This window comes from Sapajus apella, unplaced genomic scaffold (assembly GCF_009761245.1).
Source record: "Sapajus apella isolate SASKATOON/1434 unplaced genomic scaffold, GSC_monkey_1.0 scaffold22, whole genome shotgun sequence".
Lineage (NCBI taxonomy): Eukaryota > Metazoa > Chordata > Mammalia > Primates > Cebidae > Sapajus > Sapajus apella.
The window spans coordinates 20,466,675-20,494,189 of NW_022436962.1; the positions used below are offsets into that span (position 1 = coordinate 20,466,675).

The 27,515-nt window shown below is 36.8% G+C and overlaps 1 protein-coding gene across 6 annotated transcripts in view; it reads left to right on the forward strand.

The window, feature by feature from the left end:
• SPATA17 (spermatogenesis associated 17) overlaps positions 1 to 27,515 on the forward strand; it is a 208,397-nt gene that overhangs the window by 13,909 nt on the left and 166,973 nt on the right. For 4 of the 6 annotated variants that reach the window (XM_032289249.1, XM_032289252.1, XM_032289251.1 and 1 more), the window contains exons 3-4: positions 823 to 904; positions 17,311 to 17,361. In XM_032289249.1, the coding sequence (XP_032145140.1) occupies positions 823 to 904; positions 17,311 to 17,361 (133 nt within the window). The remainder of the gene's footprint in view (positions 1 to 822; positions 905 to 17,310; positions 17,362 to 27,515) is intronic. The other 2 variants (XM_032289253.1, XM_032289255.1) reach the window with 1 other exon arrangement.

Below are 27,515 nucleotides of genomic sequence, written 5' to 3' on the forward strand. Positions count from 1 at the left end.
CCCCTCTCCCCTTTCTTCCCTTCCCTCCCCTCTCCCCTTTCTTCCCTCCCCCTCCCCCTCCCCCTCCCCTCCCCTCCCCTCCCCTCCTCTCTTTCTTCCCCTCTTTCTTTCTTTCTTTCTTTTCTTTCGACAGTCTTGAAAGAGTCTTGGTCTGTTGCCCAGGCTGGAGTACAATGGCATGACCTTGGCCCACTGCAACCTCTGCCTCCCTGGTTCAAGTAATTCTCCTGCCACAGCCTCCAGAGTAGCTGGGACTACAGGCTCACCCTACCACACCTGGCTAATTTCTGTATTTTTAGTAGAGTGGGGGGTGGGGAGTGGTGAGAGGGGACGGGGGCGTGGTTTCACCATGTTGGCCAGGCTGGTCTCAAACTCCTAGGCTCATGTGATCTGCTTGCCTTGGCCTCCCAAAGTGCTGGGATTACAGGCATTGAGCCACTGCGCCTGGCCCTCGAGTTATTTCTAAGTGTCAATAATGATTTACGTAAATAGTGCCTGGCTTACTTCTCAACAGGTCACTGTGACCTGTTTTATAGTCTTAACATTCAAAAATATTTTAAAGAGTAAGTATTGAAGAGGAATTGAAATTAAATATTGTGTAATAATAAGCCCAAAAGAAATACTGAATAGTTACCTATGCCATTTTTTCTACTTTTATAAATGATTAATTATATCCCAGAATAACTTTCTACTCTTTAAAAGTGCACATAAACTTGGCTTTGAATTTGAATTCTTGAAATGTAGAAGAGTATTCTAAGTGAAGATTTAACTGAGCTCCTTGTTTCAATGAAAGGATACTAATAAACATATTTTTTATCCTAGGCATTTACACAGAATTGTAACAATTATCCAAAAATGGTGGAGAGGTTTCTTAGGCAGAAAGCAATATCAACTAACTGTGCAGGTAAACATAAAATGTATGTCTGTTAGCATCTGAATTATAAAATATGCTGTAACTTAGTCACTTTAGTCGTATTTACATAGAGTTTGGAAGTTACTGATGATGAGTATTTACATAAGGACAAAATTGGGCTTAATTTTCGCTATGAGACCTCTTCTGAAAGGATTTTCTGATATTTCCATGGAGAATTGACTCATTTTTTTGGTATCCGAACTACACTGACACTATTTTTGCTTCAAGTAACTTTCACAGCATATGCATTTATACTCATTTATTGATGTTTTTCTGTACTTTGTAGATGGTGAGCTTTTTGAGAGTGGGCACTGCAGCCCACTTCCTTTTTGGATCACCAACATTTTAGGCAAATACCTTGCCCAGAATGCAGGCAATAAATATCCTCATAAGGATGCCAAATTGGTCAAAGCTAACAATAAACTGCCTTCTGTCATTTCTTCAGGACTTTCTGATACATTTTGTTTTATAGGTGTAAACGAGATTTAAATAATTTAATAAATGATATATTGTTCCAGAATGGGTTTTTTATAGAAAGTTAAGCATATTTGTGGGTATATTGTGAATGTATTTGCAAATAATTATCATTGGAAAGCAACAAAGATTGCATGGTGCTTTTAGACTAACTATTGTTTATTAAACACCTGCTATATACCAGGCATTTTGTGTAACTATTTAATTTGTCTATTATGATGCTTATTAAAAGTAACTATTGTACTCATCTGGCAGGCTAGGTAACTGAGTCTCATACACTTGCCCATGAACAGATACTGGTATATTTAGTATACATAGCAACCTTCCAGATGTTACAGAATTTTTTACATTAGGCACAGTTGTCTGATAATTGGCAAGATCCTCTACCTAATCTCCATAAGGACAGAGACTATGTCTCATTAGTGTTGTACTCTCAGAGCCTGGTGCCTGACATATACCAGATAATTAGCACTTACATAGATGAATAGAAGAATAACCACCAATTCTGTTTCTAATATGCTGTGCTCCCTTTACCAAGTAGAAGCCAAGAATTGATACCAATTGGTAATCAGTTTGATAGATGTCTAACTTCTTTTTTTTTTTTTTTGAGATGGAGTCTCACTCTTTCCCCCAGGCTGGAGTGGTGCAGTGGCGCGATCTCAGCTCACTGCAACCTCCACCTCCCGGAATCAAGTGATTCTCTTGCATCAGCCTCCCAAGTAGCTAGGATAGGATTACAGGTTCCAGCCGCCATACTCGGCTAATTTTTTTGTATTTTTAGTAGAGACAGGGTTTTACCACATTGGCCAGGCTGGTCTCGAACTCCTGACCTAAGGTGATCTACCGGCCTTGGCCTCCCAATGTACTGGGATTACAAGTGTGAGCCACCACGCACATCCAAACTTTTTTTTTCCCCCTCTCCTGTCTTGATTTTGGTTAAAAGCATCATTTAAAAAAGTAGCTCTTTAAAGTACGCTAAAATCAAATGCCTCTATTTCTGTTTCTGCTTAACATTTTGAAAAGGAAAAATGGGGAAGAAAATGTAGCTAATAGTTACTGAATATATGCTAGGTGCCAGACACTGTGGCAAGCATTTAAATGCAGCATCTCTGAGTCTTGTACCTACCTTTTGACTCTCACTGAACTGTAGAAAGAGCACAGGCTTTAGACCTGATGATGGAGGTTTGATGACAGTGAGCAAGTTATTTAACCTGTGTGAACCTTCCTTTGTCCCTTGTCTTTAAAATGAGGATAAGAATGTTTGGCAGATTTTTGTGAAAATTCAGTGAAACACTCTGTGTAAAATACTGGGAACTGTGATTGGCACATAGTTGGTGCTCAAGAACAGTAGTTTTTCTTTCTTTTTTCCTCCCTCCTCCCCTCCTCCCCTCCTCCCTTCCTCCCTTTCTGCCTTCTTTCTTTCCTTTCTCTCTCCCTCCCTCCCTCCCCTTCTGTCTCTCTCTTTCTCTCTCTCCTTCGTTCTTTCTTTCTTTTTCAGAGTCTGGCTGAAAAAGAGTCTTTCTTTCTTTTTCAGAGTCATTTTCAGAGTCTGAGCCGAGACCACGCCAGGCTGGAGTACACTTGCGTTATCTTGGCTCATTGCAACCTCTGACTTCCTGGGGTTCAAGCGATTCTCCTGCCTCAGCCTTCTGAGTAGCTGGGATTACAGGCACTTGCCACCACACCCAGCTAATTTTTGTATTTTTAGTAGATACGGCATTTTTCCACGTTGGCCAGGATGGTCTCAATCTCCCGACCTCATGATCAGCCCATCTCGGACTCCCAAAGTGCTGGGATTATGGGCGTGAGCCATCATGCCCGACCAAAAATGGTAGTTTTTCATTTGTGATGCTGTTGTTAGTATTCAAAAACTATTGAGGCAGTTTGCTTGGAGTAATATAAGTGAGATATTTTCAAATCAAATTAGCCCCACTTCATATTTCTCTCACTGGTGCATAATCACATGATGATTTCATTATATGTGAGTGAGTGTGATGTACGGATGCATGGATATAGATAGACATATAATTTTTAAACAGTGATTCAGGAAACCTCCTATGTTTTGAAGTTTGTCTTTCTTAGAATTAGGGACTGTAGAAATTTGGAGGAAAGCAAAGAAACACAAAGATAGATGTCTTTAAAGCTGTATTTATAAAAAATAGGAAAGAAAACTGAAGAGGGAAAAGAGACTTTCAGCATTTAAAGGTAGATATTAGATTCACCATCAATCCATCAAAACTGCTATTTAATTCATAACCCTGGAATCTAGAACTCGATATTTTAGAATATTAAAGGTCATCGGGATAATTTGTATTTCTTTATTACTGTCTATGTCTCTGTGCATATATATTAAAATTAATATAGTTAAATATATACTCACATATTGCTGAAGAGTTAAATCTGCATAATCTTCATCAGATGCTCTTCTGAAGAAAATCAGTGTGGTTGTAGGAACAAAAGTTTTAAGACTCTTTGACAATTGCTGACATTGGATAGAGAGCCAATGGAAGCAGATGAAGTCAGATAGAAGGAGGTGTTATAGATGTTTCCTGGGCATAATATCATGCTTAAACAGTGAAGGAGAGGTTTGATTTTCTTCTTTTATTTTTTCAATTTGAATGCCCAGCCATTTTAGTAATAACCTTTTATCTGGCATACATACAAACAACCCTATTTTTTATTGAAAGACATATAAAACCAAATAATTCCACTGGCTACAGTATATACTCCATTTGCTATCCAAACTTAATTTATAAGATTTAATGCAGAATCTTTTTTTAAAATTATTATTTTTATTTTATTTTTTTGAGACAGAATTGCTCTGTTGCGCAGGCTGGAGTGCAATGGCATGCCCTTGGCTCACTGCAACCTCCGCCTCCAGGGTTCAAGCAATTCTCCTGCCTCAGCCTCCCAAATGGCTGGGATTACAGGTGTGCACCACCACGCCTGGCTGATTTTTGTATTTTTAAGTAGAGGCGGAGTTTCACCATGTTGGTCAGGCTGGTCTCGAACCCCTGACCTCATGTTCCGCCCACCTCAGCCTCCCAAAGTGCTGTGATTACAGGTGTCAGCCAGCCCACCCAGCTTAATGCAGAATCTTTATTTCACATTTGGGTCCATTTGTCCCACAAGTATGGAAACAATGTAATCAAATATCAGTACTTCTTTTGTATGTGAAATTTCTATTGGCTTTTAAACACTATTTTTAAATATAAATTTTCTTTTTCCACCTTCTTTCTCCCTTCCTTTTCTACTTCCTTTCTAATTTTGACATACGATTTTTATTTATTTATTTTTTATTTACTTATTTATTTATTTATTTATAGACGAAGTCTTGCTCCCTCACCCAGGCTAGAGTGTGGTGGTATGATGTTGGCTCACTGCAACTTCCGCCTACCTGGTTCAAGCAATTTTCCTGCCCTAGCCTCCTGAGTAGCTGGGATTACAGATGCCCACCACCACGCCTGGCTAGTTTTTGTATGTTTAGTAGAGATGGGGTTTCACCATGTTGGCTAGGCTGGTCTCAAACTCCTGACCTTAGGTGATCTGCCTGGCTTGGCCTCCCAGAGTGCTGGGATTACAGGCATGAGCCACTGTGCCTAGGTGGCATATGATTTTTAAAATTTATTGTGTTACAATCGACATCAGGCCACTTTAAAATAAATTTTAAATTTTGAAAAAAAATTTAGATTTACAGAAAGGTTGCAAAAATAGTACAAAGAACTCCCATATATTCTCCACTTACATTTTTTTAATCAAGTGAAAAAATTAACGTTATTATTTCCTCTTCTCTATATACATTTTTTCTCTATATGCATTATTTTATTCATTTGACACAAAATTGCAGAAGTTATGCCCCCTTATCTCTAAATATATCCCATACATATTGTTTACATAATCATATTACAATACTAAAATCAGGAAATTGACATCTGTACAAAACCATTATCTAATCTGTAGACTCTATTTATATTTTATTGATTGCACCAATAATGTCATTTTTAGCAAAAATCTTTTCCAAGATACAAACTAGGATTTCACTTTGTAGTTCATATCTAGTAGTTGTGTCTCTTTAGTCACCTTTAATTTAGAATAAATTTTTAGTCTGTCTTCAACTTTTATAGCCCTAATATTTTTTAAGACTACAGACTAGTTATTTTTCAGATTATTTCTCAACTTTTGTTTGCTAGTGTTTCTTCAGTGTTAGATTCTGGTTATGTATTTTAGCCGAAATACATCTCAGTACGTAGTATTATGATGCATATGTCATCATTTTGTTCAGTAAGTGTTGTTAACTTTGACTGTTTAAAGTCGTGTCTCTCAGGTTTCTACACTGTCAGTTTACTATTGTCTCTTATGAGGGGATATTTAAAGAATATGTATACCTTTTGTTTCTCATTAAACTTTTGTGTGCTAGGTTTAGCATCCAATGATGATTCTTACCAGAATCAATTATTACTATATTTATCCAACAGTGATTTTCTAATTCCATCATTTCTCCTACATTTCCTTACCAGCATTCTGCTATAAGAGATTTTCCTTCTCTTCCATTTATTTATTTATTCATGTATTTATATGAGTATGAAGTCATGGATTTCTATTTTATTCAATGGGTGTGTTATAGTCACCTACTATCACTAAATGGTTTGGGGCTCAAATAGTCCTTAATTTTCTCACTAGGTGCTTCTTCAAACCAATTTTTGATAGCATCAGATTACTTAAACAGGATGACGAAGGAATTAAGGTCCCATTATTTATAAGTGATTGAGTTTGTATGTCAATAGTATGGACAAAGAAAGTAGAGTATACTTATGTATATAAGACATTGCTAGGTTCACGCGTTTCTCCTGCTTCAGCCTCCCAATAGCTGGGATTACAGGTGCCCACCACTATGCCTGGCTAGTTTTTGTACATTTAGTAGAGATGGGGTTTCACCATGTTGGTCAAGCTGGTCTCAAACTCCTGACCTTGGATGATCTGCCTGGGTTGGCCTCCCAAAACACTGGGATTACAGGCGTGAGTCACTGCGCCCAGCTGAGACCTCTTTTTAATCAGGCATGTAAGAGTTTATACATTTCAGTAACTGTTTTCAAAGTATTCACCTTAGGAATGTGTATTTATTTAATGATGCTGGGGTTGTTGATAAAAAATACTTTTAAAAGTTCAAGTTGTATGTTAATGGTATGGACAAAGACAGTTGACTATATTTATGCATATAAGACATTCCTGGGTTCAAATGATTCTCCTGTTTCAGCCTCCCAAGTAGCTAGGATTACAGGTGCCCACCACCACACCCAGCTTTTGTATAAGTATTTTTTTTCAGCAACCCCAGCCTCATTAAAATAAATACACATTCCCAAGGTGAATATTTTGAAAACAGTTACCGAAATGTATAAACTCTTGTATGTTGGATTAAAAAGAGGTCTCAACCAGGCGCAGTGACTCATGCCTGTAATCCCAGCATTTTGGGAGGCCAAGCCAGGCAGATCACCTGAGGTCAGGAGTTTGAGACCAGCCTGGCCAACATGGTGAAACTATTTTGGAAGCTAGACAAATGCAACTGCTTCATTTCTTTCCCTGTGTTTTCTATTGTCACCCGAGCCACCAGGGCATGATTTGAAAGCCACTGAATTAGTTTGCTTGACTCTGGAAAGATCTCTGGAAAGATTACACATAAAAAATCTGATGATATTAACTGCCCGAGGGGAAGAGAACTGAGTAGTTGAGGGACAGGCATAGGAAAGTGACTTCAATGTTAACTCTTTTGTAGCATTTTAATTTTAAACAATGTAAATGTATTATCTATTAAGTAAAACAATTTAAAAAGAAAGTCAATTTAAGGAGACATTGCCCATCAACACACACACACACACACACACACACACACACACACACACACACACACACACGTAGAGGTAATAAGTATTCAGGTGAGAAGTTAATGTAGGCTCTGAAGGTCAAGGAACTGACGCTTGAACTGACTCTTAATGAATGAAATTTTGAAATTAGGAATGAGCATAACATATACAGAAATAATTGCATAGTTGCTCTAAATTATGCAGATAGTGGGAAATAACAGAAGGTTAGTAAGGAGTTCAGTCTGACTTTTATAAAATAATTTTATATGTTTGAAGGGATTTTTATTTTAGAACAGTTTTTATAATCATTGTCTCATTATGTCATGAGCAATGGTTCTGTTAAGAAGAATGTGCAGGTGGTATCTGTTTTACAGATGAAGAAATTGGTACTCAGGGAGACTAAATGGTGTGCCTAGGGTTCTCAGCTCCTGATTATAGATGCACATACTAAATACTAAACATCTTCTCTGGATGTCCCTCAAGTGGCCCAAATTGGGTCCTCCTCTATTCCTTTTTTCAGGTAAAGAGTACCACAATTCAACCAGAAATCCAACCCTGAGAAACAGCCACCCTAGACTTTTTATTACCTCTTGTTCCCTACCCACCACCTTCTATTGCTCATAAAATCGTTTTTACTTTCCCTCTTAAAAGCCTCTTGACTTCAGTCTAAACTGACTGCATCATTTTGCTGCCATGCCTGTAGTCCTCCTTCCCATATCATACAAGGTGAAGTCCTTGTTTTTTAACGTTACATATGAGGTCTTCCATGGTCTGACCATTGCATCTTATCTAACATCACTTGCTATACCTGTGTAAATATGCCCTAGTCATATTCAACCACTTGCCATTTCCAAAATATGCAGTGTCCTTATCACCTAAAGATTTTTGGCAAATGCTCTTCTCTCTGCCTGGAATGTTCTTCTTCACTCTTACATGCCTCTCGTTGGTCTGAATTCCTATGTATCCCTCAAGACTTTACTTGAAGATCAACTTTTCCTGATCTTAGTAGAAAGTAAAATTCAGGAACACTGAAAATACTAGTTTTGTCTTCTTAAGAGCTTGTCATGTAGGCATTTGTCTCACTGATACATTGGTTTATTTACATCTCTCTCATTTCATTGGAAGCTCCTGAGTAGCAGTGATGAGTCTATTTATTATATCGCAGTAACTGACACATAAAAGGCCTACTGAAATTTTTACCAACTGGATAAATATATGATTCACAGGGATACAAGCTGGAAGATGTTTGCTATGGTCAATGTTGATGATGATTAATATCAATATGTGCCAGAGTGGATTGTATTTTTGTTCAAAATTAGTCATCCTATCTCCCCTCCTTCATAAAAAGGATGATTCATACCCATCCCACTGATCTGAGGCTTGGCTATATGTTTTGAGCAGATGGGATATATGCCACACCCAAACGGAAGCTTCAAAGCTGTGTTTTCAGTCTTCCCCTCGGGCAAAAGAACAGCATACCTCAGATCCAGGTTGCTTCTTCAATTTTAGGGCTGAAATGAAGAGATGTGTGGGACATAGCTTATCTCACGCGTAATGTCAGTAAGAAATCAACTTCTTTTGTTTTGCAACCTACTGCGATGGTTGTATTTTTATCTCAGCAAAGCTGATTGATAGTTATAAAGATAACAAAAGCAAGGATGTTTATAAGAAACATTCCGAATGGGTTACTCGGTGATGCTTACAAAAAGATGTTTGGAGCTTTTGGAGTTTGTGATGATGTTAGGACACCTCCATGTGGTGATATCTTGTAAGGCGATGGTGCAAACTCAGCAAAATCTCTGGTACATCAAAACGAGAACTCAACAAATATTTTTTAAACCACACTGTTGAATGGGAGCTTAGATTAAAGGTCAGCGCTGGACTTAAAGGTTCTAGATCCTTAGTTATAAGATGATAGGATTTTCTACCTAATGAAAAAAAGTAGGTGAACAATACAGAATAGTGTCTAAGAACTGAGGCTTACGGAATGCATTACGTAGGATTTAGGAAGAGGAAAGGAAATTAAAAATCAGAATAAGAGGAAAATGAGTAACACAATATCACAGGAATCAGAGGAGAAAACTTACAGGAAACTTGGAGTTGTCAAGAGTATCAAATGTGAAGAAGTTCAAGCAGAAAGAGGACTGTGAAAAGACAGAAGTTCTAGGATCTCTTTAGTAAGGAAGGACTTTCCTCAAAATTCTCCCATACCAAAATATTTCTATCCAGCCTTTAAATAATCCTCGTGGTGACATCAAATAGGTCATCAAGTCCTAAAGGGTCCTGTGCCCTGCACTAGAGTGACTTCATTAACCCGCAGTAGCAGAGCTATTCCAGTCTTGTCTTGTGATTTGTTTGGCTCTTTTTTGCTTCCTGTATGACTGTTGTCTTTATTTTTCTTTTCAACTTCCATTTTAGGCCTTTTTGCTGACTTTCATGCTGCTTTATATAGCAACATAACCCAAATTTGCCTATCTTAGAGGTACAGAAATGTTGGGTCACAACTGTGAAAACCCTTTCCTATTATTGAGGATGTGCTCTGATTCTTCTTTTTATTAATAAGAAGCTTATTGTCAACTGGTGCATGTGCTCAGTACACATGAATTTTACGCATGCTGAACTCCTGGTATAATTTTACTGTGGCCTGTCCATTTCATTGTACACTCAAATGGTCCTACTGTTTGGGGACCCATCTTGTTTTAGCTGTGTAGTGTTCTAGTTAGCTTTTCCTTACCCCTTACTGCTTCATATCATAAATGGGGAAATAAGTCATTCTTTTAAGCAGTAGTACCAGAAAAATGAAGAAATATCCTTTCATTTGCCTCTTTTTTAGAGCACTAACAATTTGTGCATACTTTGAGTGAATTTATCTGTAAAAACTACATACAATGGCTTGTATGCATTTTATTATACTTTTAAATTTGCTTTCCTTTTTAGTATTTTATTATTACCTAATGTACATTATGTTTAATATTAAATGTGCTATTTTTGAATCACCATATTCTGACAGCAGAGAAGTATAAAGGCTATTGTAGTACATAATTAGTTTGATATGATGTGTTATAAAATAATTATATATAACTGTAGTCCTAGACAGGTCAATGTTATGTTTTTAAATTGAGATCATCTAGTGAATACCATATGTATGGCAACCCCATTAAAATTCAATTTAATTAAACTTTTTGTTGAAATGTATTAATAGCCTATGGTAGAACTATTTAATTTACGAAGATTGATTATGATTAAAAAGAGAAATTATGGCTGGGCACGGTGGCGCATGTCTGCAATCCCAGCACTTTGGGAGGCCGAGGCAGGCAGATCATTTGAGGTCAGGAGTTCGAGATCAGCCTGACCGACATGGTGAAACCATGTCTCTACTAAAAATACAAAAAATTAGCCGGGCGTGGTGGCGCATGCCAGATACTGGGGATGCTGAGGTAGGAGACGTGCTTGAACCTGGGAGGCAGAGGTTGCAGTAAGCCAAGACTGTGCCATTGCTCTCCAGCCTGGGAGACAGAGTGAGATTCCATCTCAAAAAAAAAAGAAAAAGAAGAAAAGAGAAATTATTTAAATTATAAAAATAACATTATATATTGATGAAATCAAGGTTCCCAGTATTCATATATGGCTTACCTTATAATACTTTTTTCAACAGTTTCATATTTGATTATTTAAAAGAAGAACAATGAAAGTGTTATTAACTTTAAATGGGACAAAAGATGACATGTACCATCAAATTCCATTGCATGTTGTTACGGTAAATGCCAACAATTTGCTCTTTTCATGGATAGTTAAATGTATAAAATACCAGCCACTAGTTTTAAAATTGATAAGAGTTTGACATAATTACTTCTATAGACATTTTTATTTCTCTTCATTAGATGAACACATGTTTATTTTTAGATGAGAAAATGCCCAATGTTTTTGATATTTTTCTTTATAGGAATTCCAAATCAGTTATAAGATAATAAGGCATCATCCTTCACATGTCATACCAGAAAACTGAAACATATATATGTATTTTTTCCCTTAGGGTCTAACTCCAAATGCAGAACAGCTTAGGACTCCGAGTTACTAATATTAATTTGAAACTTTAACAACACATTTTCATCATAAGTTTAGATTTGGTTCACCTAATCTTAAATATAATATTACTAGTAACTGGGAAAAAGAATATAATTGGCTTTTAATTTTTTTATAAGGAAATAATAGTATTTTTAAAATGAACTGTTGAGGCTGGGTGTGGTGGCGCACACCTGTAATCCCACCCAGCACTTTGGGAGGCCGAGGTGGGCAGGTCACCTGAGGTTAGGAGTTCAAGACCACAGCCTGGCCAACATGATGAAACCCGTCTCTACTAAAAATAAAAAGTTAGCCAGGCGTGATGGCGGGTGCTCATAATCCCAGCTACTTGGGAGGCCGAGACAGGAGAATCACTTGAACCCGGAAGGCGGAGGTTCCAGTGAGCTGAGATCGCACCATTGCACTCCAGCCTGAGTGACAAGAGGGAAACTTTGTCTCAAAAAAAAAAAGAAAAAAGAATTGTTAATAATGACCAAATTGTTATCAATTGCCAACAAACAAGGCAAAGCATATGCACAAAATACTTAAAATTACTTGATTGGAAATTAATTTAAAAATTATACTCAAAATTATGAAATGTGGATGGCCCTAATATGGAAAATAACAAAAACTCAGGCTCATTAGATGTGTTGTCTATTGTGCATGGCTTCTAAAGGTTTCATTCTCATCACTTTAATGCATATATTTCTTTTATATTGTTCAATCTAGCAAATGATGCCAGCCGATCTTGTCAAGTTATTTAGATATGTTACTCAAAATTATTATATATTACTTTAAATGTTTTGCTCTTGAAATGGTTGATCATTTCATCCTTGAAGCTCATATTTTCTTGGTTTTCAACCAAAATGCTCAACAATAAAGGAAAGATTAAATAACTTATGGTATGTTCATATAACAAAAAAAAAACATGCAGTTATTGTATATTGTATATGAAAACATGTGAAGGATTTTTAAACTGAGGAAAAGAAGAGATTTGTACTAGATCTGTTTAGATTAGGTGAAACAGTCTTTTAATAGAAATTAAGCCTCCTGGGCTTGATGGGAAGAATTTGCAGTCTGGGTTTAAAACAAGGAACGGTCATAGTTGACAAAGTCTGTAGCATTCTTTGGGAATATAAGGCTAAACTGAAGTGGGGGGTCATTGGGACTGGAAAAGGTAGGTGACTGTGAGATTAGGTAATTGACTGTGCTGTTCATATGAATATGAAAAGTCTTGGGATAGTGGCAGAAGTTCCGATGAACAGTAAGACTTTAACCTAGGTGTCAAAATCTTTTTTTTTGAAATGGAGTCTCACTCTGTGGCCCAGTCTGGAGTGCAGTGGCATGATCTCAGCTCACTGCAACCTCCGCCTTCTGGGTTCAAGTGATTCTGCTGTCTCTGCCTCCCAAGTTGCTGGGATTACAGGTACCCACCACCATGCTCAGCTGATTTTGTGTGTGTGTGTGTGGTTTTAGTAAAGACGGGGTTTCACCATGTTGGCCAAGCTGGTCTCGAACTTCTGACCTCCAGTGATCTGCCTGCCTCGGCCTCCCAAAGTGCTGGGATTACAGGCGTGAGCAACTGTGGCCACCTGAAATCTTTATAACCTGTATCAGGAGTAAGTTGGGAGGGCAAGAAGGAGAGATAGAGGATAGTATGATCCAGAAGCTTAAGAAAGGATAACAACACCAAAAAGGGATAGAGACTAGTAAAGTTGAAAAGCCTCAGATTAAAAGTGGGTTCTGTTATTTATTTCTTTATTTAAAGAAGCTCATCCTACTGGTTTGAAATGGTTTGAAAGTACCCTTGGAGTTCGGAGAATGTTATCATCTTATTCCACTTGGTAGTACTTGTAGTAGGGGAGATAAGGTAGTTTCTTCTATAAACAAATACTTGTAAGGAAAACAGGGGAGATAGGATTTGGACAGCTAAAATGGAATGGTAAGACATTTCAGGCAAGCAAAGTCATATAAATATGAAAATGGAGAAGAAAAATACATCCAGTAATTTGATCAGATTGAGGTTTAAGGGAAAGGAATAGGGAGGGATAATTGGAATAAAAATGATCAGTGCCTGATTTTGGTGAATTTTGGTTATCAATTTGACCTGTAAGAGAACAATTCTCTTTTATCCCTTGCCCCACTGTAATTCACTTGATAGCAAAAAGCGAAACTTTTTTTTTTTTTTTTTTGAGACGGAGTTTCACTCTTGTTACCCAGGCTGGAGTGCAATGGCGCGATCTCGGCTCACCGCAACCTCCGCCTCCTGGGTTCAGGCAATTCTCCTGCCTCAGCCTTCTCAGTAGCTGGGATTACAGGCACGCGCCACCATGCCCAGCTAATTTTTTTTTTGTATTTTTAGTAGAGACGGGGTTTCACCATGTTGACCAGGATGGTCTCGATCTCCTGACCTCGTGATCCACCCGCCTTGGCCTCCCAAAGTGCTGGGATTACAGGCTTGAGCCACCGCGCCCGGCAAAAAAAGCGAAACTTAAATATGGGATATACTCTCATCAGTAATCATTATCCTACTAGAGAAATTAAAAAAGTGAAGTGTCATGTGCCTTAGCTTGTAATTTTATCTCTCTCTCTCTCTCTCTCCTAGTGATCTGAAATACTCAAGTGTGTTAGTTATATCAATCAGCCCAATTAGGATGCCTTGCTTTAAGCAATTGGAAACTATTGAAAGTCTATGATTTTAAAAATTCAAAAAAGGACTTGATAAAAGCAATACTTTACAAAATTAATCTAGAAGAGCTGTTCCAAATGGATTAAACATAAGAATAAGCAGGTATGAAGACTGTAAAGTTGTTCAGTCAGGGGAAAAGAAGACTTGACAAAGCCCACGGAATAATTGGAAATGATAGGTAGCCAAATCCTCAACATAAAATAGAAAACCAACATAGCCATTGGTGAAACTGAGTTCTCAGAAGTTTGTCTTATAAGTAGGATAACATGAAAAATACTTAGCCATGTATCCAGTAGGGTCATCCATCACAGTTGGTGGACAACAAATCAGAAAGGACACCAGTTGTAAATAATAAGCATGACCTCACTGGTCTAATTCCATTGAATAGCAGCCCTGTCGAAAAGATCCATGTGAATATCAACCAGTCAGAAAATTAATTATGTTTTCAAAAGGAATATATTCCTTCTAAAAAATTTCATAAGCTTTCTAAAACTTGAGCTAGGTAATATGACAAAGGCCGCATACAGCTAACAAATGGTTGATAATGTTCAAATGCTATATTTTAATCCCAGAAATTCTTCCTGTCTAATGTAAATGCAAGACATCAATTCTCCCTATCTTTCTCTCCTGTTCTTTTCCCCTCCCTCTTTTTCTTCATTTATTCAACAAACATTTGGTGAACATCTATAATTGAGCACCATGTTTCCACTACAATAAAACAATCTGATTCTGTTATACTTAATGTTCACCCCAGATCTTTAATCTTCCCCTTTAAAGTAGACTTGATATCTTGATGATTAAAAATAGGTAATTAATGAAAAATAATTTTGTTTGCTGAGACATGAAACTGGCTTGTCATTCTTGGATAGGTTATTAACATTTGGTAGGTATAATATGCTTTGCTCACCCAATTTCATGGAATGATAAAATACCTTTTAAGACAGAATTCTAGAACATAGTTTCTAAGAACAAGAGCTTTTCTATGAGTTATATTTTAACTGTTCAGGTAATCCAAAGTGTTAATGTTAATATAACAAATAATAATCATTTTCAGAATGGAAAAACAAAGACAGATAAAATTTTACATTAGTTTAAAGTATTTATATTTATCTCCTAGTTAGCTTATGTTAATGCAGTTCATTCACATGTAATGTTTTTAGCTTTTTAAAATCTTGTGGTAAAATATATGTAGCATAAAATTTACCACTTCTGTCATTTTTACTTGTATTATTCAGTGGCATTAAGTATATTCACGTTGTTATGTAACCATCACCACTATTGATCTCCAGAACTTTTTCATCTTCCCAAATTGAAATTCTGTACACGTTAAATGATAACTCTCCCTTCCCTCCAGTCCCTGGTAACCACTTTCTAATTTCTGTCTCTATGAATGTGACTATTTTAGTACCTCATGTAAGTGAAATACTAAAATGTGGTACTTTCTAAAGCATCTGGGCTAGTACTTTCTAAAGCATCTGGGCTAGTCAGTTGAGAATAAATGTGGTATCAATTAGTTTTTCACGTAAGAATAACGTGTCAGAATCAAAGTGCTTTCTTACCTCTTAACTACAGGATTCAGAATTCTTAGGATCAAAATCTGAATCTCTTTTTCCTGTTAGTTCGTAATAAAATTGAGCCCTTTATACTTTTTGGAATTTTACTTATAAATTATGTACTTTTAACTACAAAATGTGTAATGTGAGCACTACTGATAATCCCTTTCATAATGACTATCAGCTATGTCCTGAGCACCTTAGATACTGTATCTCGTTTTATTCTTCACAACAATGAAATATATAATGACCTGTTTCATACACATGGAAATAAGACAGAGACCTTCAGTAAGTTGTTCAAGGCCACACAGCTGTTGAAAGCAAAGTCAGGAATTGAACTTAGGTCTGTGGCTCAAAAGCTCACACATACACTCTACTGGTAACTAAACAATGATATGATAAAGACAAGAAACATCTTTTCAGAACCCAAACTTTTGGAAATGTATAATATCCAATGTATTTTTTCTTTATAGAAATGCTTAATAGCAATGTCTGCTTCAATATGACTTCAAGAAGTACAATATTAAAGTAAATATTTTAAATCACCTCAAACACCAATTATGCCTTGCTTACCATCATGAAAAAAGAGAATTTAAAATGAAGAAACACCGTTGTGTTCATTTGTAAATAACATATTGCAACCAACTGTTTCTTAATTGCTCAGACTGTTGATAAATAATCCAGCCCTGCTGCTCTCCACACACAATTTGCCTTGGATCAGACCAGGCAATTCAAACAACACTAATTACAGTGAAACCTTTTTATCTGAATTTTTGTTTGTCATGGGGCAGAAAACCCCTTTATAAAGAGTTAAGGCACTTTATTCTGATTTTTGCTTGAAACATAATACCTATTACCTGGGCTCAAGTTATAGTGAATAAATTTTGGTTGAATAAAAATAAAGTTAAAAATATCTCATATGTATGTCATTGCTTTTATTGTTTATTATACTGTCATGAATTACATTAATTTTATATTTTTAATTAAGAGAGCAGATGGGGAAGCTTTATTTAAAGTAATATTTTCATTGAAATAAGCTACATTGTAAAATAATTTACTGAAACAGAAATTTGTATATTAATAGAGGAATGTGTCTTTACTAGAGAGAAACCAACACTTCAGGAAGTCTTCACTATATCAAGGGATTTGCTGTAACATGATATCATTGTATTTATGATTTTATGGTGTTAAAATGAATATTAAATGAAACAAAATTCCCAAGGATTACTCAGGAGGCAGCTAAGTACATAACATTTTGCATAGATGGTTGGAAGGCACAATTTTGCTCCATCACTGCATCCATATCCTTGAACGATTTCGACTGAAGACAGCATTTCTTTGAATTTTTCATTAAACCAGACGTCTTGAAATATGAATTCCTTTTATGTTTCTGTGAGTTTTGGCTAAAAGAACCCCAGTGAATAAATCATACAATACTACATGTCACCAGCACTTGTGAATATTTCTGCTTTGTTATTCTATTCTCAGTAGAGCACCATTGATTATCAAACTCAGCGGAGAGCATTTTATGATCATATATCTCCATTAGCTCCTAGTTTGACTACCATAGATTTTTCTGGTTAAGCTTGCATTATGTATTAGGAAGCCTATCTCTTCAGTACAACGTTTGATTTCATTTTTCTAAGGCTAGAACTCTTATTATGTATTATGTATAAAGATTCTTATCTTTTATATGTAAAAATAGGCTGCACTGTCTTTGTGTAACTGAAATGTATGCCATCTTTTCTTCTTGATTCACAGGTAGCATATTATACTATGATGATGAATCTCTACAATGCAATGGCTGTCAGGGTAAATATTTCTTCACTTGTTAAACAAATGAAAAGTCAATTGTGCCCTGAATTTGCTTTTAATAAAATGAGCAAAGCAGAATAATGCAAATTTGATTGATATGCTAATGGTAAAGAGAGAAAGAGTATGTAGTTAAAAAGTTAGTTATGCTAAATAATCTTGGCAGTATTAAAAATTAGAGTAAAATGTAAAACATGTAATTATAAATGCTTATGTTTTAGAATGTTAAATATCTCTGAGCCATAACTAGAGAAAGACTTAAATATTAATGAAGCAATGTATTAGTTTCCATATGTCATATAGAATACATTGTGATAAATAGACGAACATGGTTCTGGAATATAAGATGCCTGCCCAATACAAATCAATTAGAAATTATTAATATGATTTAACAGTAATGAAGTCAGTTTCCAGCTTAGAAGTTTTATTTCTATCATTTCTGTGTTCATTTTTAATATGTTATTTTCCTAATAGAAAACTGAATTTAACAATTACAGAGCTTGAACTTGGTTTCTGCATTGATCTTGAGAATGGACACAACAAAAATATGATTTCCTTTGTTTCAGGCAATAGGATAATAATGTAATTGCTAAGCTATTATAAATGGAGAAATTTCTTAAGTGAATTTTATTAGTGTCCTTAAAATCTATGTTGCTTTATATTCTTTTTCATTAATCTGTTAGTTCTTCTGCAAATGATGGATTTTATTTTGAGTGAGTCAGAGTAGTAAAATCCTTTCTGAAAGTGCTGGGGTCAACCATAGTGGGTAAGTTAACATTGTATTGACTATGTATTTTGCTTTAGAAAGAGGCTCTTTTTTGTTCAAGTGAGTGTACCAGTAGTCTAGCAGCTCACTGTAGTATTTCTTCATATTCCTCTCTGCCTGCTCTCCTGGAGTTTGAGAAAAAATGTAAAAGGAAGTGGATCTTCCCACTGCTTCTCTTGAGTCAGAGCAGATACTCTAACTGCAATGGGCTATTTACTTTTCTCAGTAATATTCATATAGGAAAACAATTCAATTTTTTTCTTTTAATGAGAATACTTTGGTCTGGGAATTTCAGAGACTTTGTGTAGCTTCGCTATAAGCTTAACCTCTGAGACTAAAACATCACTGATTCTTTTCTGCTTACTTTATGTCAGATGTGTTTCCAAAGTCAAAAATCATAGATGACTGCGAACATAAAGCAGTTAATGATCGTTTAGCTATCTCCACTGATCAGCAGGGGAGATTGTAGAAGGAGATCCTTCCTCTCTTCTGTGCTTCTAGGGAGAAGCACAGAAGACAGGGTTAGAAAGGTGCGTACTTTTGTGTATTATTTCACCTCAAACCTTCATATGGAGTTCTGGTCTGGCTTTAATCATTAAGGTTTCTTTTACCTAGACTAAACATATGTAAGAAATTCACATCAATACAAGTCCCTTGGAAGGTAGTTTTTTATTTATTCCAACGTATACTAAAGCTCATTTTCCAATAGCATCATCCAATCTTTGATTAATGTCAATGGACAATGTTGAATTTTACCTGAGTCCTGTGATCCTGGAAAACAACAAACGTTAAGAAATTCCCACACCTGGCTGGGTGCGGTGGCTCATGCCTAAATCCCAGCACTTTGGGAGGCCGAGGCAGGTAGATCACCTGAGGTCAGTCGTTCGAGGCCAGCCTGACCAACATGGTGAAACCTTGTCTCTACTAAAAATACAAAAATTAGCCTGGCATGGTGGTGGGTACCTATAGTCCCAGCTACTCAGGAGGCTGTGGCAGAAGAATCCCTTGAGCCCAGGAGGCTGAAGTTGGTGAGCTGAGATCGCATCACTGCACTCCAACCTGGGCAACGGAGCAAGACTCTGTCTCAGGAAAAAAAAAAAAAAATGAAAAAGAAAAGATCCCCACACCCTTTTGTGTTTTAGAAACAGCTTACTGCAAAATATTAATAATAATAATAAAAGAAAAAAGAAAAAAGTTATTCTTCTCTTGTATCAATTAGATACATACAGGGATGCCCCACTTTTTTACCTATGACAAGGCCAGATGCATTCCTTCCAAATTTCCATTCTTTACCTCAGAAATGATTAGCTGAATTGCTTGTTCTGCTGATCAATTGGAAGAAAATGTTTGCTAACCAATCTGTGATTTAGCTTCTCTCCCTCCGCTATGTCCCTGAACATTGCCAGCAGGTAGCATCTCCTTAACTTCCTCTCCTGACAATAGACTGACTTCAGGGCAAAAGATTCTCTCACCTACTATTCAGTCATGCCACCCTTTATCCCACTTCTCCACCTCAGATTCTTTCTAGCCTTGTTTATATCTTCATATAAAAGAAAATCTCTTTTGCCTTACTCTTGACTTGCTTATAAATCTTGTGGTCAAAGTGTTCTCCCTATTGCAGTAGTCTGCCCTGCAGATTGCAGTTGTCACCCTCCCACTTCCTCCTGCAATACTCCTTTCAAATAAAATCTCTCTCTAGTAATTCTGGATCCTTTTCCCCTTCCCCTTCCTTTCTCTTCTCCTTCTCTACTCTCCCCCCCCCCCCCCCCCCGCCCCCGTCTTCTATCCTCTTCCTATCATCTTTTCTCTTCACACAGGGGAGAGAAGAGTAGGGGTGGGAGTGCAGTAGGGATTAAAGTGAGGGGAGGGAAGACTTAGGCTTTACCTAGAGGTTGGAACGATCCACTAATGACACTCAGGAATTTCCGTGAGACTGTGTGGAACACTTATTACTATGGGAAATTCATAATAGAGACATTTTTCTAACAAAGAAGTTCAAAGTCACTCCTCAGAGGTTTGAGATGGGTTAACTTGGTAGTAGACTATGTGTTACTTTTTCCGAACAATCGCCGTTCACGTTTACGTCTCTTCCAGGGTCGTTAGTTTGAACTAAGTTACCAGGTAGCTTATGAACGGATAAAGCAGAATTGCATTTATTAGAAATAAAACTTCAGCTACTGGTATCCAGTTAGGGTTATAATCTTCAGATGTACACAACACAAAGGTATTTGGGCCACATATTGGTTTCTTTGGCCACTCACTCTTGCAAGTAGCAGAATTTTAAGAGCACTACTAACTTGAGGAATGTTCCTAAATTGAGGAATCCGGAACGAGGCAACTGGGATAAAGACCGTAAGTGATTCCCTAACAAAGATAAGTTTATAGCATTGGTTGATCCAAGTGACTAGTGATTAGAACTGAATTTGTCAGTGGACTTCGATTAGTTTATTTGTAAGTGGATTTTTGCAAGACGGCGCTCTTAAAATTCTGCTACTTGCAAGAGTGAGTGGCCAGAGAAACCAATATGTGGCCCAAATACCTTTGTGTTGTGTACATCTGAAGATTATAACCCTAACTGGATACCAGTAGCTGAAGTTTTATTTCTAATAAATGCAATTCTGCTTTATCCGTTCATAAGCTACCTGGTAACTTAGTTCAAGATAACGACCCTAGAAGAGGTGTAAAGGTGAATGGCGAGTGTTTAGAAAAAAAAATCTCTAAGGGTATCTGTATGGCCGATAATATCCAGGAAGATAAATATGTACCCAAATTATGACTAAGACCTTCATGTACAATATATAAGAACAAAACTTTTGTCTTAATTTTCCCTGTGAACAAAGCCTATCATAAGTTACATATTTGGCTATTGATTGTTACCATGACAACTAAAATGTATTCAACTGTCAAAGGGGCTAGTGGAGCATTTCTGAAGTGACAGGAGTTTTACAAATGTATTTATAGCCTGTCCATCCCTAAATAGATATCACTCTTTTGTAATGAAGAACAAATTATATGTATGTGATTTTCTTTTATGTAATAGATATTAATGTCCTGATTTGCTGCATTTATTTTTTAAAGGGTCACCTTTTCTCTAAAGACTTTATGAGTCCCCTACCCCTGTAGAATTCATCACTCTCCTTTTTTATGTTCCTATTTTACCATCGACGTACTTCTGTTATAGAACCTGTAACGTTTTATTATCCTTACTAATTTACATGCCTGTCTCCACCCCCACCACCCCCTGCCTCTCTACACACTGTAAGTCTCTTGAGGCCCAGATACTGTCTTCTTCATCTTTGTATCCTCAATGCTTGGCTTGTGGTAGGTGGTTAAATAAATATCCTTGAATAAATCAATGAATGCTGGCCCATTCTTTTCTAAACAAGGAGTGAAAAACGTCCTTTACTTTAAATACATTTTTTCTAAGTTTCAAAGTGCCTTTGTTGGAAACTATTTAAGCCTTTGCTGGGGGATCTTTAAACCTTTTTTGATTATCTGACTGTGCTATGTGATGTAGATAAACTGGACTTGGTAAGGTAAAATTTAGTGCGTGCAGTTCACGTGTAAATGGAAGACTTCACGAGATGTAGGATTTTGCTGAAGTATCGTAACACATGCCGATTTGAAGGAGGTTTGCTATGATGTGAGCTGCCGTCAGAACCCACAGTATGCCTTGACAAAACCCCTCTTGCTGATTTGCTGCTAGGCCAGTGACAGTCAATTAATATAGCAATAAATTGCTCAGTAAATTTTTATCTTAGCTCCTGGGGCCCTATTCCTCCTTTTTCTCTGTGACACTTTGTTTCCTTTTTAGTCTTCAATTTGACTTTACTCCAGATGAGAGTTCTGCTTTTCCTCCAGCATCTTGTCTACTCCATTGTGGATCCCATTTAAATTTGGCTCCCAACTTTTATTTTCAGTTCTCTTGCTTTGAACAGCTTTTAGTATCTTATGCAAGCTCCATGAGCTGATTCAGTTGCTCAAGCCATTTCTCTCCCTCTACCATCTAGGTGTATAATTGTATATATTCTGACAGCCTTGGGTAAAACTGACCCTCCATTTTCCATGTGGTGAGCACTTGGGTGTCACCTTAGCCCACCAGATGCTGGGCTTAGAGTGTCTGGTTCCTGACAATATTATAAAGATAGGGTAAGAATTACTTATATGGGGAAAATCCATTTAAAAATATCCCCAGGTAGCAAAAGAGTAGAGTTTAGTGGAATTATTTTATCCATCCTAAGGTCTATTTCTTGTTGCTTTTTCCCATTACCTTGATTCACGGTTTTCAATATTTAGTGTTTTCTCTTGCTTATGGCTTTTGCTGATTGGCTGAGTCCATCCAGGAAGAAGTCTCTCATACAAAATGACATATATCTTATACCCAATTCTTACATTTGTAAGGGGAAATAACCCAAGACCAAGATTGTATGCATTCAGCCTCAACCTATTTTTCCAGTAGAATGACTCCAGATTCTGAAACTTATTCCTTGAGAATAAGGAGATATAGGTGAGGGATACCTGAGTGTACTGTAGTCACACTGACTGCCAGTGAGAAAGCAAGGATTTAAAAAAGGGAAGTCACCAGATTCTGAACGTAAGTTAGACTGGGCTCTGGCCAGACTTCAGTGGATTCTGTTTCCTTGGTTCTCCCTCTTTCTAAGGCCTTCTTATTTTATTTGTACCCTCTTCTAGGTCAATGCTCCTTTGATTTGTGATGCCGGATTTTTCTTGGCACCTTTGCAGAGGTTATATAGCAGGAGGTGCCTTGTCTACTTGTCTACTCAGCCTGCCTGGCTGTGCCTGGCTTGTGCTCCAGGCCCTGGCCGCTGCGATTGCATACGCAGTCCCTGGGGAGAGCGGGTGTGTGAGCAAGTGAGTGCGGGGTCTGGCCAGCCATTCCCAGCACCAGCACAGGGTCAGGCTCCATGCAGGGCTTGCAGCTGGACTAGTTATGTTGCCCCGAGGGGAACACAGCGGTGCTAGACAGGGGTGCCCACAACCCCGGAGCCCCAGAAGGGGTATTACAACATGCGAATTCGATTTTAGTCCCACCATCTGCAGCTGGATGGATGGTGACATGTGAACAGCTAGATCAGCGCTTTCCCCTGCTCTGGCCTGTGGCTCCGGGGCTGGCTTGACCCCACCACTGCTTCCTGTGATGTGGAGCAGCTGTCTGAAGGTGGTCTCCCTCACCCGAAATTGGGTCGTCTCCCCTAGTGTGGCTGAGTCTGGGCTTTTTATAGGCACAGGATAGGGGAAGGACGGGCTGTAGGTAGTATTGGAAAAGGCAATATTCAACTGGTTAAAAAACATTATTGAGAAAGAACCAATTGGGAAAAAGTGGGCAAACAAGAACAGAAGTTGTCTCTCTGGGTCACAGGTTTTATCTGGAACCAGCAGTCTGATCTTTCAGCCTTCCCTCTGTTTTCAGTTTGAAGGTAGAGTTTCGCCAGGGACCTGCCCCATCTGCTGAGGCATTTGTCTGACTCCTGCTGCAATTATTTGGATACGTTGAGCTTTGTAGAGAACGAGGATGGGGAGTAGATTAGTAATGTTCCAAGAGTGAGATTACAGTGTGTGAGAGTGTGAGGGAGAAATTAGACTTATTTTTTCCTATGTGGGATTTAACACTGTTTTCAACTGAATGCCCTACAATTCTCCTAAAACATAATTGTTTCTTTAATAAAGTTTATGCTAATGTTAGTAAATTCAAAAGACAAATTTGTCCATTTCAACTTTGTTTTATGCCCATTTCGTATTGTTGTCTGTGGTGCCATTCATACTTCTGACTCCAGTTTTTGATATGAAATGTTTATTGTCTTGTAGTATCTTATGAGGAGTTCAATTGTAAATAAATTAATGTGGCTGCTAATTTTTGAAAAACAAAATGGATCTCTGAAGCTAGGCAAGAAAAAGATTGCCATGTCATCTATTCCCAAATCTTGGTAGATCAGAACCACTGGTAAATAATAATAATGAGTAACAATTGTATAGCAGTTACTACTTTCCAGGTACCATTCTAAGTATTTTAAATATTTTAACTTTTCTCTGTAATCATCATAACCAATTCTTTGAGGTGTAGGAAAACTTACCTCGTGGCCTGATAATTCATGAGTATCCTTATTGATTGTACATTTTATGCAGGAATTCTAAGTGACAATTAGTTAAGGAGTAAGTTGAGGCATTCCAATGCAATGTCACATGCTTCCCCTTGTAGGCAGAATTAGATGACTCTTAAAAAAAAATCCTCACCATCTAAAAGAATATTCAGGCTGTGGCCTCCCCGACTCCTATTGCTAGCATCAGGAATTGTCATCCATCATAAGCCTAGACGAAACACCCTTTCTGCTCCAATTGTAAATGGATTTTTGTGTAGGATGTAACAAATGATAATATAGAGAATTTGTGATTTCTTTCTTGTTTGAAGTCCCAGGTGCAGATCACACAGATTTTGAAATTTAAAAGTCTGTATTTAGCTTCATTTATACCTCTCCCATGACAGTTTTGGGCCCTGAAGCCTCAATGGAAAAGAAAAGGGGACTTTAACATCTTTAAAACATTAGGAACAACCACAAAATTGTTACTAGGACTGATATAGTCAACTGCCGTTTCTAAATTAATGTTAAGAGTATACTAGTATACTAGTCTTCAATAAACTAAACACAATGGGGAAATATAATCTGGAACAGAACCTGGAACATAACAAAGGTAAACTCTATGGGAAATATTTGTTCCTTGTAATGCCTTTGAAAAGCCTCCATTGTGTCATCTCGTACATCTGGAGTCTTCATTTGCTTGTCTGCCCTACAACAAGTGGAGCAGTATCACATGAATGTAAATTTCAAGAAGTGCTGGTGTGCAGCATCTTAGAGCTCTGTCTTTTAAAATGAATCCATCATATGTTTTTATCTTAGTTTCAAAGATCTGTGAGGAATTAAAAAATGGTAATAATCAAAAGCTTACAGAGTGTTCGAGAACTACAGATGTAATTAATTGTTTCAAGTAAAATTCCTTTTACCCTGGAATCCTTGTACCAGTTACTGATCAATCACGTAGACTTACTTGGTGAAATTCCACTAGAATCTGGAAAGTTTCAATGGATTCTGTATTATTTTAAATTATTTAACTTGATTATAGCACCCCAAACAATTTTGTTCAGATTGAAATGCTCACATTTAGGGAAAAGAAGCAATAGTAACAAGAGGAACACTAACAAAAGTGACAAAAGTCACTTAAAACAACAAATTTGCCAAATAACATCACTTTATTGGCTCATTTCCCTTTAGAGCTTTCTCCATATATAATAAAAAATTTAATTTACAAAAATTAATCTGACTTGATATATCAAGTAACCATTTTCTTTTGTTTCCCACTTTAAAATACAAAAAAAAAAAAAGTTAGAAAAGATATGGTGGCTTTACTTAAAAATTATTAAATATGTGTCAGATATATAAAGATTCATCTCAAACCCTTAAAGTACTTACAATACTATTTTCATATTAATAATACTATGAAGTAACCATTTGTGTTTAGAATAAAGACCCCAAGATTACATAGCTAGAGATAGATAGGTAAATTAATTCAGAAAGGATATGGAAGGTCTTTTATATCCTAGACGTTATGTTATGGTTCTGGGAATACAGAATGAATAACACAGTTTTATTCATACAAAAAAGGGTATCCCAAAATGTCAGCCTAGGGAAGAAAAGAAGGGGCCATCTAGACAACATCAAGCTTTTATCCGATGATGGAACAGATATTTTAATGTTTCATCTCCATATAAAAGTATATTTTGTCCTTTCTCCTTCTAGAACCAATATCATTATGAAATGATTAAATAGATTTGTAGAGAAAGTCAGTGAGAGTGGGGAAACAGAATATTAAAGAGAGGAAACTGCACATTAAATAATTATCCAGGATCTTTTGCTAAAAATATCTAGTTAAGATTTTCATGTGTATGTCCTTTATGTGTGAAACTATATTTTCATATAACATTATGTATAAATGTAAGTGGTTGTGACATGACAATGCAGTGACACCGATAATGAAAACTTGGGTTATATTACTACTTTTTACATTCCTAATCTTTAAAGATTTAGTAAACCTGTATTTCTGTGCTCACTGTAGTCTTTTCTAGAATGTTGAGCATTCTAATAAAAGTATAATTGTGAATAACTGAGTTCTACTTCTGTGCTCTCATATACACTTAGAGTGTTAATACTGAGTGAGCTATTAACAAGGAATTGTTTTTCATGCCTTCAATTTTCCTTTCTTTCTTATTTTTATTTATTTATTGTTGTTGTTGTTGTTGTTGAGACACGGAGTCTTGTTCCATTGCCCAGGCTGGAGGGCAGTGGTGCAGTCTCAGCTCACTGCAACCTCCACCTCCCGGGTTCAAGCAGGAACCTGCCTCAGCCTCCCAAGTAGCTGGGATTACAGGCACCTGCCACCATGCCTGGCTAATTTTTTGTATTTTTAGCAGAGACGAGATTTCACTATATTGGCCAGGCTGGTCTCGAACTCCTGACCTCGTGATCTGTCTGCCTAGACCGCCCAAAGCTTGGGGATTACAGGTATGAGCCACTACTCTCGGCCCCATACCTTCATTTTTCATGTTAAGAGAGGAAACATTTTTTCTTTTAGTGGCATTAAGGTTACTGTGGATTTTCAGGAATAAAAGTAAACCCAATGGAGGGAATATCTTTTCTGTGGCAGATGGTTTTTAATATATCGAGGTTTTGCCATTTGTTTTAGTGCTTAAAATAAACATTATTTATAAGACCACTTACATTCCGATGTTACTTAATGAGGAATATGCATCATTGATTTGACTAGCTTAAGAGGTCATTTAGAACTTGCCCGTTAACAAGCTGTAATCTGCTGAGCACACAATGACTTTGTTTAAAATTATCTATTCAGAGCTGATCAATGACAATAATTGTTTTATACCAATCACTTTTGAAAGTTGCTAATTACTTTGAAGGGCATGAATACAAGTCATTTTCTTTCTTTTTTTTTTTTTTTTTTTGAAGTAGTAACCCATTCACCTTGAAGTTAAGAATAAATGTTACCAAAAATAATCTTACCTCTTGAAAATACATTTTAAAAAATTAAAAGTGTGTTTACGAGTGTGGAATACTAACAGAATAGGCAAAATTTAAGATGTCATTCATTTCTGTAATAGGAAATATAGTAGAATCTCATCTATATTGTATTTTACAATATCAATTAGCTATTGGCTAAACTAGACTCCCTATAAGAAAATACCATATTTGAAACTACTTTCTCTTTTTATACAATATATATGTAAGATGTTTTAGCAGAAAGAGTGTGTGGGCTTTGGAGTAAGAGAAACCTGGGTTTGTATCCTGACTTTCCATTTACTGTT